The sequence below is a fragment of the Microcaecilia unicolor genome, chromosome 2 (assembly GCF_901765095.1).
Source record: "Microcaecilia unicolor chromosome 2, aMicUni1.1, whole genome shotgun sequence".
Taxonomy (NCBI): domain Eukaryota; kingdom Metazoa; phylum Chordata; class Amphibia; order Gymnophiona; family Siphonopidae; genus Microcaecilia; species Microcaecilia unicolor.
Window position 1 is genome coordinate 505,757,769 of NC_044032.1, and position 12,229 is coordinate 505,769,997.

At 41.5% G+C, this 12,229-nt stretch overlaps 1 protein-coding gene across 2 annotated transcripts in view; it reads right to left on the reverse strand.

The window, feature by feature from the left end:
* Positions 1–12,229, reverse strand: part of CLNK (cytokine dependent hematopoietic cell linker) — a 194,198-nt gene that overhangs the window by 58,902 nt on the left and 123,067 nt on the right. The window contains exons 10-11 of one of the 2 annotated variants that reach the window (XM_030192602.1): positions 9,782–9,807; positions 6,867–6,886 (exon numbers count right to left, since the gene is read on the reverse strand). In XM_030192602.1, the coding sequence (XP_030048462.1) occupies positions 6,867–6,886; positions 9,782–9,807 (46 nt within the window). Of the gene's footprint in view, positions 1–6,866; positions 6,887–9,781; positions 9,811–12,229 lie in introns of both variants that reach the window. The other variant, XM_030192601.1, reaches the window with a different exon arrangement.

Genomic DNA, 12,229 nt, shown 5'->3' on the forward strand with positions numbered 1-12,229 from the left:
AAGAAACTAAGAATCTTGGTGCCACATTCCAACTGAGATACCCATGTAAATGTTTTGCTCAGTATATTTTGTACCTTGCCCTGGATAATGGTGGGTTATAAATAATAAATCTAAATGTACTCTGGTACTAGATATATCTTTTATCCTTCCTGAACAATTGAGAGTATTTCTGGATTCTAAGAAAAGCACTGTCTGATTTTGAAGTTGAAATTGAACAAGGACATATATTCTAGATGTAATCGCTAATTGCAAGTATTCTTAATTACTTTCTGTTAATAATAATGATCTCCCTTATATTTTTTCCTTCTAATTTCTCTTTTGTGGTCTAAGTGATTGCTAGAGAGACATTTGTTCGTATAGTATCTCCTACCTCTCTTGCTGAGAACATAGATATTGAATGTAATCATGCAGTCCTAACATCCATAAAGAGGTTGGCACATCTGGAGACATTTGATTGACTGAAGCCAACCATGTTTGATGCCAGCTTCGGGAAGGACCCAGTGCCTAACCAGATATGACATCGTGGTGAGTATTTTCACGAGCTGTGGGGTTGGTTTCTTTGGGAGCCCCTCCTTCCATTAGCACCTATTATTAGTGTATCAGTTATCAATTATAATATGAATGCTGGCAATATTCAGCTTTACTATTAATTAGGTGATATGTGGAACATCTACTACCATCACCCTTATTTAGGAGAGTAACAGCTGACTACAGTAGTGCATACTTTGATTACATCTTACTTAAAATGTTCTGTATTTAGTGTTTTCTTAGGGCCTTTTTATTGAAGCTAGCACACTAATGGAATTAGCATGCACTAAATTCTAAAAAAACCCCCATTTAATACCTATGGGCTTCTTAGCATTTAGCATGTGCTAATTCCATTAGTGAATGCTGAGCTTTAGTAAAACGGCCCCTTAATGTGAATTACAGAGGTTTCTGTCTCTGAAGAATAATGCTGCTTATGTTCTGTCTAATATCAAAGTACATAACCATATCTGGCCAGTCTTTAAGGCCTAACCCTGGTTGCCCATTTGTCAAAGAACTGAACTGAAAACCCTTTTCATATTCTATAAAATTCTGTATAGAATGCTCCTATTGTGTTTTAGTTCTTGAGTGCAGCAGTGTGTTGCTGATTGGGCCTTGTGATGTTCTTAATTATCCCATTTAAAGATTCCAGATGGTATTAAGTGGATGATTGTTAAGAAAAACACATTTTCATGTATAGGCCTTGCCATCTGGAACAAAATACCAATTGAACTTAAAATGATAGATTTGCTTGCCTTTCAATAATTATGTAAAGCATTGCTATTTAAAATAGCCTATGACTGATTGTGTGAAAGGTTGCTATTTTAAGTGACTGTATATTTGTTGCAAACTGCTTGTAGTTTAATGGGAAAGGCAATCTTTAAAACTGATAAATAAAATAAGGCTCAACATTTAAAAGTCTGATGCCAAATTATGGGTTTTAGCAGGATTGTTCTGGGGGAGGTAGTGTTGGATTGATCGTCATTGTTGAGTTTAAATATCAAAATTGTGTGCATACAGTGGGGGAAATAAGTATTTGATCCCTTGCTGATTTTGTAAGTTTGCCCACTGACAAAGACATGAGCAGCCCATAATTGAAGGGTAGGTTATTGGTAACAGTGAGAGATAGCACATCACAAATTAAATCCGGAAAATCACATTGTGGAAAGTATATGAATTTATTTGCATTCTGCAGAGGGAAATAAGTATTTAATCCCTCTGGCAAACAAGACCTAATACTTGGTGGCAAAACCCTTGTTGGCAAGCACAGCGGTCAGACGTCTTCTGTAGTTGATGATGAGGTTTGCACACATGTCAGGAGGAATTTTGGTCCACTCCTCTTTGCAGATCATCTCTAAATCATTAAGAGTTCTGGGCTGTCACTTGGCAACTCGCATCTTCAGCTCCCTCCATACGTTTTCAATGGGATTAAGGTCTGGTGACTGGCTAGGCCACTCCATGACCCTAATGTGCTTCTTCCTGAGCCACTCCTTTGTTGCCTTGGCTGTATGTTTTGGGTCATTGTCGTGCTGGAAGACCCAGCCACGACCCATTTTTAAGGCCCTGGCGGAGGGAAGGAGGTTGTCACTCAGAATTGTACGGTACATGGCCCCATCCATTCTCCCATTGATGCGGTGAAGTAGTCCTGTGCCCTTAGCAGAGAAACACCCCCAAAACATAACATTTCCACCTCCATGCTTGACAGTGGGGACGGTGTTCTTTGGGTCATAGGCAGCATTTCTCTTCCTCCAAACACGGCGAGTTGAGTTCATGCCAAAGAGCTCAATTTTTGTCTCATCTGACCACAGCACCTTCTCCCAATCACTCTCGGCATCATCCAGGTGTTCACTGGCAAACTTCAGACGGGCCGTCACATGTGCCTTCCGGAGCAGGGGGACCTTGCGGGCACTGCAGGATTGCAATCCGTTATGTCGTAATGTGTTACCAATGGTTTTCGTGGTGACAGTGGTCCCAGCTGCCTTGAGATCATTGACAAGTTTCCCCCTTGTAGTTGTAGGCTGATTTCTAACCTTCCTCATGATCAAGGATACCCCACGAGGTGAGATTTTGCGTGGAGCCCCAGATCTTTGTCGATTGACAGTCATTTTGTACTTCTTCCATTTTCTTACTATGGCACCAACAGTTGTCTCCTTCTCGCCCAGCGTCTTACTGATGGTTTTGTAGCCCATTCCAGCCTTGTGCAGGTGTATGATCTTGTCCCTGACATCCTTAGACAGCTCCTTGCTCTTGGCCATTTTGTAGAGGTTAGAGTCTGACTGATTCACTGAGTCTGTGGACAGGTGTCTTTCATACAGGTGACCATTGCCGACAGCTGTCTGTCATGCAGGTAACGAGTTGATTTGGAGCATCTACCTGGTCTGTAGGGGCCAGATCTCTTACTGGTTGGTGGGGGATCAAATACTTATTTCCCTCTGCAGAATGCAAATAAATTCATATACTTTCCACAATGTGATTTTCCGGATTTAATTTGTGATGTGCTATCTCTCACTGTTACCAATAACCTACCCTTCAATTATGGGCTGCTCATGTCTTTGTCAGTGGGCAAACTTACAAAATCAGCAAGGGATCAAATACTTATTTCCCCCACTGTATGTGTGTGTGTGTGGGGGGGGTGGGGGAGGGGGGAATGGAGGAGCAAGGGACCTGAAAGTTAGATCCTACTGCTACTCCTTCTGATCTTGTGCAGGTCTTATAACCTTGTGTTGCCTCAGGTACAAATTTAGGAGTACTTTTACTAAGGTGCACTGAAAAATGGCCTGCGGTAGTGTTGATGCATGTTTTGGTCATGCGCAGAATTATTTTTCATCGCACCTGCAAAAAAAATGCCTTATTTTATTTTTGATGAAAATGGATGTGTGGCATAATGAAAATTGCTGGGCATCCATTTTGGGTCTGAGAACTTACCGCCAGCCATTGACCTAGTGGCAAAGTCTCACACGGTAACTGTCGGTAATGACCTACGTGCACCAAATGTCACTTGGCACGTGTCCGATACATGCAGCAGGAAATAAAAATTATTTTTCAGCCGTGTGTATTAGACGTGCGCCAAAAATGAAATTACCACAAGAGCCACATGGTAGCCATGCGGTAACTCAATGTTGGCGCACGTTGGGTGCGTGTAGATGCTTACGCGGCTTAGTAAAAGGGCCCTTCAGATTGGGTGACAGACAAATGCCTACCGTTCCTAAATGTAACTTGCCTTGAGCTGCTACTGAAAAGGTGTGACCTGACCTTTTGGGGGAGGGGGGACAAGACTTTGGGCTTGTCTAGGATGTCTAATGCCTAGTACCTTTGCACTGCCTATTTCTATGAGTACTAATCTTACCACAGAGGTCATTTTAGAAACATCTATACATACAAATATAGAGCCATTATTCACTTGTATGTTTTTTAAAGCTTTTCAAAACATAAGATAACCAGAAAAAACATGAATTTGCTCAGGAATTGCATTCCGAATCTTATTAGATTGAAAACCAAATGAACTATTTAAGATTCTTTTAAAGCATATTTTCGTGAAGGATGGACAACCCAATAACAGAGTAGAATAGGAATGTGAATTCATACATAGAACTGGATATGTTAATAATTGAGTGTGAGAAACAGAACAAAGACTGCATGTACAGATCCCAACGATATCCCCATGATATAGATTTCAAGGGGGTGTATAGTATAAGTGGGCCAAAACTTTTTTATACATGTATTTCCCATATTACAATTGGAAAATATCATATGTACATTCAAACACATTTCACTGCTGAGATTTCACCAACTAAGAGGCATGCACAAATTTTATAAAAGTGCTCGTCTTAACCAGGGCTTTACCGAAGGCTCTAAGCAAAAAATTCTCTTTAATCCCCCGTTTTTTCATTTCTGTCTTCAAATCAAAAATAAATTGTGACTTCACTAGTTAATTGGAGGCACTTTACATATTTTCCATATACAGTATAAGTGTCGACATGTCTACATGGAGCTGCTGAGTTGCTACCATTCCTTTTGTGCATTTTTTATATTTACAGAATGGCTGTTCCTGCTATATGTGCTGGCAAATACACAAGCATTTCTGCACGTCCTTATATGTATTTTATAAAAGGCTCCTCATTTGGCAATTTCGGTCACTCTATATAGAATCTGGAGGTCTGTGTCTAAACATTAAGGGAGTAGTTATCAAGCTGTGTTTTGGCTGTAACATACATTATTTGCCCCTTAATATGTGATAAAAGGCACTAGCATAAGTTGCATTACCATAACCTGGAGTATTATAAGTTGCTGTGGGTTACATACTAATGAGATACAAATGCATATAAAACTGCTCATTAGTATGTAAATATAATAACACAGCTTGTGGTGAAAAACTGTGGTATTACCTGAAAAGTAACACCAGCAACCAGCTAGGATCATTTTGAGGGGCATAATCGAATGGGGCGCCCAAGTTTTCATGAGGGCGTCCTCGCAGGATGGCCCCGTGAAGGGGCGGGGAAACCCGCATTATCGAAACAAGATGGGTGTCCATCTTTCATTTCAATAATACAGTCGGGGATGCCCAAATCTCAACATTTAGATCGACCTTAGAGATGGTTGTCCCCGGTTTTCGGCCATAATGGAAACCGAGGACGCCCATCTCAAAAACGACCAAACCCAAGCTCTTTGGTAGTGGGAGGAGCCAGAATTCGTAGTGCACTGGTCCCCCTGACATGCCAGGACACCAACCGGGCACCCTAGGGGGCACTGCAGTGGACTTCACCAATTGTTCCCAGGTGCATAGCTCCCTTACCTTCGATGCTGAGCCCCCCAACCCCCCCAACCCCACTCCCCACAACTGTACACCACTACCATAGCCCTAAGGGGAAAAGGGGGGATCTACATGTGGGTACAGTGGGTTTCTGGTGGGTTTTGGAGGGCTCACATTTACCAGCACAAGTGTAACAGGTAGGGGGGATGGGCCTGGGTCCGCCTGCCTGAAGTGCACTGCACCCACTAAAACTGCTCCAGGGACCTGCATACTGCTGTGATGGAGCTGGGTATGTTGAAGCTGGCAAAATTTAAAAAAAAATATTTTTATAGGGTGGGAGGGGGTTGCTCACCACTGGGGGAGTAAGGGTAGGTCATCCCCGGTTCCCTCTGGTGGTCATCTGGTCAGTTTGGGCACCTTTTTGAGGCTTGGTCGCAAGAAAAAATGGACCAAGTAAAGTCGGCCAAGTGCTCGTCAGGGACGCCCTTCTTTTTTCCATTATTGGCCGAGGACGCCCATCTCTTAATCACGCCCCAGTCCTGCCTTCACTACGGTGCTGACACGCCCCTGTGAACTTTGGTTGTCCCCGGCTTTCGATTATGCCGATTTGGACAACCTTAGGAGAAGGACACCCATCTCCCGATTTGTGTCGGAAGATGGGCGCCCTTCTCTTTCAAAAATAAGCCTGTTTATCAAATCTTTGAGCATCAAGCCACAAAGATGCTCCAGGCTAGCATCTTAAAAGGGACCATTTTGCTGTCCCATTCCCAGATCATGACTCCCCTTAATCAGATCCTCTCAAAAGACCCTCACCCCATAGAACCCACTCTCAAATAGATCCCAGATCAGTCCCCCCTGGCATCCCCCCTGGCCCTCTTGGGTCTACCTTCACTCATCCTGAGTAGTCCAGTGGGTCCTGGGGATGGAACAATCCCCAGTCACTGATGTCCTCGCTGGCACTGGCTTCAAAATGATACCGGTGACCCCTAGAGGTCATTAAAGTAACTTGATCCCATCTGTAGCACCATGAGACTACATCTAGGGGTTGCTGCTACCATTTTGAAGCCAGCACTAGCAACAGCAGGAGCGACTGGGGAATGCTCCTGTCCCAGGACACACTGGATCATCAGGGATGAGTGAAAGTAGACCCAGAGAGGCATGTTTTGGGGGGAAGGGACTTGATTATGGAATATCTTTAAGGGAAGAATTCTGCTGGGGGGACCGGATTGGGGGGTTCTTGATGGGGGGGGGGGATGAGACAGCTCAGAGGGCCCCTTTGATATACCAGATGCTTTGCGGCCAGATGCTCTCAGGATGGTAGAATAATGCTGCTTGTGAAGTTGTTCACAAGCAGCTTTACTCATATACCATGGGAGTCAGTAACCTGCTGTACTGACCTATGCTGGTTTGTGATTCCCGTGGTACATTAAGGTGTGGTATAAGCCTGACTTTTATCACACCTTGATAACTGCCTCCTTAAATGACATTGCATTATATTTAACTATATCAATAATTTGTAATAGGGTAGAAGAAATTTTTACAATGATAAATCTCAGATGGTACATTCTTATTTTATATAAGTTTGCCTTACCTGGGAGGAGGTAAAGGGTTCTGGAATAAAATACAGTAAGTTATGGTTTTTGACACTAAAAAGACTTTAAAATTTCAATATTTGGCATCAGAAAATACTTAGTGTGTTCACAGATATTTGAAACTAAGGCATGCTGTAAGTTCTCTCCTGAATGCTTCCTCCTTTTTTTACTAGTTGATTCAGCCTGTTTGAAATCAGTTTACCACCTTCAAACAATTTAACTGATAGTTTAGTTTAGGAACTGGAACTCTAAACCATGAAGATCTATTGTATATTTAAATTCAATCTTCTTTTTGGATAACTGTCCTAAGAGAGGGTCATTTAACATCAATATGTTGAGATCTAAAAGCAGCTATGTCAGTGTTGTTCAATGCGAGGCTCGGAGATCATGAAAGAAAGGGGAAAGCGGATGAGGGGAAGAGTCAAGTGTTTAAAGGACAAAGCATTTCTCAATAGATGAAGAGAATGTATTTGGAAATGCCCATCACCTTGAGGATACGCCCAATAAAAGGTTTGAAGACAGGCTGGTGGAGTGGATGTCATTGACACACACTGGTCAGCAGGGTCATGGTTTCACATAGGAAAATATTTGGTGGCTCTCCTTCTGCTCATTTGGATCCAAAGTGGCCCCCACTTAAAAATGAGTGAAGGCCACTGAGCTATGTGATCTGCTTTAGTGCTGACTGCATAATTATTTTTTAACAACATCTACAGAGGATGAATGTATATCTTTGGCCATTAAGGGGAAAATTCTGTAACAGTGTACTTCCATTTATTATTATTATTGTTACATTTGTACCCCACATTTTCCCACCTATTTGCAGGCTCAATGTGGCTTACAGAGTGTTGTTATGACAGAGTCATGACAGGATATTGGATACAATCAAAAGTAAGCAGAAGGTGGATGAGGAGTTAGAGAAGATGGTGTTAGAATAGGATAGTTTAGGAGGTGATTTGTGTCTTTAAGGGGTCTTTTTGTAGGCTCTATTAAAGAGATGTGTCTTCAGAGATTTGCGAAAGTTGCTTAGATTGTCCATAGTTTTTAGGGCTGGGGGTAACCCATTCCATATCTGTGTACTTCTGTAGGAGAAGGTAGTGGCGTATGCCTGCTTTTATTTAAATCCTTTACAACTGGAGAAGTTCAGATTGAGGAATTTGCGGGCTGATCTCTTGGCATTTCTGGGCGGTAAGTCCACAAGGTTAAACATGTACAGTGGGGCATCTGCGTGAATGATCTTGTGTACTTCGAGTCCGTGGAGTAGGCGCCTGTTCTATAATAGAACCTAGGCACCTAGGTTCCATTATAGAATACTTTATAACCCTGTATTGGTGCTTCCAATTTGTAGGCACCACTGTTCCCTCTAAGCAGATTGGGTATTGTTAGCAGTAGGGAGAGATGCTTTAATATTGTTTTCAATTGCTAGGGACAGGCAGGTTCCATGGAGTCTGACAGAGCTTTGCCTGCCTCTTACTATTGAAGATGTGACAGTGAAACAGCGCCCCCCACTGACAGAACTGTAGCTGGAGGATTCTAGCTCATTTTAGAGGGAACAGTAGTAAGCATGTACACTTTTACAGGCTATGTTGCTGGTGTAAGTGTGGGCACCTAAATGCGGCAAGGACACAGTATTCTGTAAGTTTTCTATGGAATGGGTGCCCTGCCTATGTCTCACCCATGCTCCTTCCCTGAGTATACCACCTTGCAAGTACCCGCTACGTAAATTAAGCAGGTATTTACAGAATAGCACTTAAGCAGAATGCTGCCATCAATGTGTATTTTTATGCATAGATACACATATCATTATTCTGTACATTTATGAGAGCCGAATCTATTGAATTGCCATTTAAAGCATTAAAGGGGTTATTTAGTAATGACTAGTGCATGCTAATGGTGTAGAGTATGCTATCAGCAGCAGGGCCCATAGGAATAAAATGAGTCTTACAGCACATGCTGACCTTTAGTAAACAATCCCCTAAATGGTCAAAGTTTTGCATTAAAAAAAAAAAAAAAGATGCTAAGGACAATGTTAAAAGTGATTTATACATCAGTGAAATTCAACTGCCGAACTGACAACTTATGCATTCAACTCTGAATGCAGAAATACCAGATACAACTTTAAACAGGAAATCCAATTAAAGATATATATGAATTTTCAGCTGTGACATTTGAATATGTAATGCTGCTGCAAATCTGCATAATTTTAAATGGATTTCGTATGTTTAAAATTATGCAGCTAGCCTGCCACTGAAACGTCCTCTCTAGATCTTTAAGAACAATAAATAAACAGACATCATTCTACAGGATATGCAACTTATTTTGGGGTCCTTTTACAAGGCTAAGGTTGAAAGTGGCCTTAGCGAGCCCTTACTCAGGTCTTTTCTACATGCTAAGGCCGTTTTTACCACTGAAAAAAAACAACCAAATTTCCATTTTCTGAATTAATAGCCTTGCGCTAATGTTGTCATTAGCATGTGGCCATTACCAAAAATTTGCAGGTGAGCCCTTACCACCACCTATTTTGTAGACAGTAAAGGCTCATGCATTAATCCCACACTAATTAGTTAACAAGTGGCAATGTAGGTGTGCTGATTAGCGCAGAACTACCCACTCACCGCCCACAGACATGCCCTCTCCTAGAAAAATGAAAACTTCTTTTTGTGCGAGGTTTGCGCATGCAGATTCAGAACTTACCGCAGGATGCCTCAGTGTGTCCTGCGGTAAGCCCTTTTAAGCTGCAGGAAGCACATGCTAATGCTCATTGCAGCTTGGTAAAAGGAGTCCTTTGTAAGGTAAGAAATGATGATAGTGGTAATACTGCAAGATGAAACTGCTAAACAACTTTCATAGTGGAAATATGATTAGGTCATTATCTATTTAACTAGAACTGCATATCTATATGAAAAGAGTGTCTTACCTTAAGTTCATTCACTTTTGTTGTGTCTGCTTGAAATATTGAAAACAAAGAGATGTGTGAACATTTTCTGATGTCTAGGTTTATTCTTTGTTACACATTTTTGCACATGGTTATCACAATATTGTGCTTGTAGAAATTTTATACATCTTTAAACATCAGAGATGATTTTTCCTTGTAGGAGGCTGAGCAAGACATGGAGTCAGCTAGTAACCACAAGCAATAACTAACTGCAGGATCCCGGGGCAGTTTTAGAAATGCTCAGTATTTCAGTACACTCTGACCAAGACCAGTGCTAGAGTTTCTGGCAACCTCTTGAGATATGTAAATTGGTGTTCTCTGCCGAAATTGGGTGGCAGAGCAGGTGGGGGAAGAGGGGTTGGGAGGCGAGGATAGTGGAGGGCAGACTTATAAGGTCTGTGCCAGAGCCGGTGATGGGAGGCGGGACTGGTGGTTGGGAGGCGGGAAATACTGCTGGGCAGACTTGTACGGTCTGTGCCCTGAAAAGGCAGGTACAAATCAAGGTAAGGTATACACATATGAGTATATCTTGTTGGGCAGACTGGATGGACCATGCAGGTCTTTTTCTGCCATCATCTACTATGTTACTATGTAAAAAAAAAAATATATATATATATATTTTTTTTTTTTAACTTATTTGACAGCTTTTAATTTATTTGAAAGCTTCCCATATGTAGATATAAATATCATGAAATAATAAAACAGCTTAAAATGATTGTAGTTGGTAGAAACAGCAGTTATAAACTCTGTATTTTGTGCTCATTTTTCTGCATTGTTCTATACAATACATATGGCCACATTTCAGTGAGGATATCCTCTTTCCTGATGGGTTCATCTTAACTGCTGTTGTAATCTACCTTGGGAAGCCTACAGGCTTATTTTCGAAAGAGAAGGGCGCCCATCTTCCAACACAAATCGAGAGATGGGCGTCCTTCTCCCAGGGTCGCCCAAATTGGTATAATCGAAAGCCGATTTTGGGTGTCCTCAACTGCTTTCCGTCACGGGGACGACCAAAGTTCCCGGGGCCATGTCGGAAGCATAGCGAAGGTGGGACTGGGCCGTGCTTAACACATGGGCGTCTTCGGCCGATAATGGAAAAAAGAAGGGCATCCCTGACGAGCACTTGGCCGACTTTACTTGGTCCATTTTTTCTGGCGACCAAAAAAGAAAGTCCCTGTTCGACAGAGCTTACAATCTACCTGTGTTCTGTTACCTTGACACTGCTTTTCATAAGAAGTTTTAAACATATTCATTTAGGAAATATTATGCCAGAATTCTGTAGAAATTATTAGCTTTCTTTGTTTCCTGGCTTAATATTTGATTAGTCTATAACCCGCTTTGAATCACCACTGGTTTGGAATTTAGCGGGATGTAAGCACTATGTCATATCATATCAGTCAATATTTAAACTCTGCTGTTGGCCTTTCTATTAAACACTATTTGCAGAATTTAAGTACATTCCAGGATATTCAGTGCCAGCCTCTATCTGGATATTGACGCTGAATATCTGGATAACAGTGACATTCACTGCCACTATCTGGATAGCACCAGGACAGTTAGTGATAATTTACAGTGGCATTATTTGGATAATGCCACTGAAAATGGTTGGTTAGTCCTGATCAGTAGCACTTATCTGGGTAGCAAGTCTGAGGAGTGGCCTAGTAGTTAGTGCAGTGGACTGGGAACCAAGGGACTAGATTCAAATCTCACTTCAATTTTTGAAGCAGAGGAGTAGCCTAATTGAACCAGGTTTGATTCCCACTGTAGCTCCTTCTGACTCTGGACAAATAATGTAGGGACCCTTTTACTAAGCTGTGCTAAATAGTGGCCTGTGCTATGACTAGCGCCTGGGTTTCCTGTGTACTGAGGCCATTTTTAGTGTGACTGTAATATAGCTGCATTTTTCATTTTTGCAATAATGGTCATGCGCTAAGTTTCCCATTAAGGTGTGGCCATTAACATGTAAGTCCTTAACTACACCAATTTCTAGGCAGTATTTTATTTATTTATTTATTTATTTGTAGCATTTGTATCCCACATTTTCCCACCAATTTGCAGGCTCAATGTGGCTTACATTTGCCGTAATGGCGGGTGCTATTTCCGGGTAACAGAATTACAATGGTATTGCATTAAGGTACATACATACATGGTAACATACATGGAATATGGTATATATGGAACAGATCGTGGTATATAGATATATCATGTGCATACATATATGTTAAAGGGAAATACATTATGGTATTGCATGATGTTCCTGGGTAGTAAATTGGGTTGTAACATTCATTAGGTCATTGACTATAGAGAGACCCTATTCGACATAAGGTTAAAGTGGTAGTACTTGATCATTGTTAGCAAAGTGGTTAAGCAGTCATGCGATAAAATTTCAGTTTTGTATAGATTGCGTATAATGTTATTATTTGGTATTTA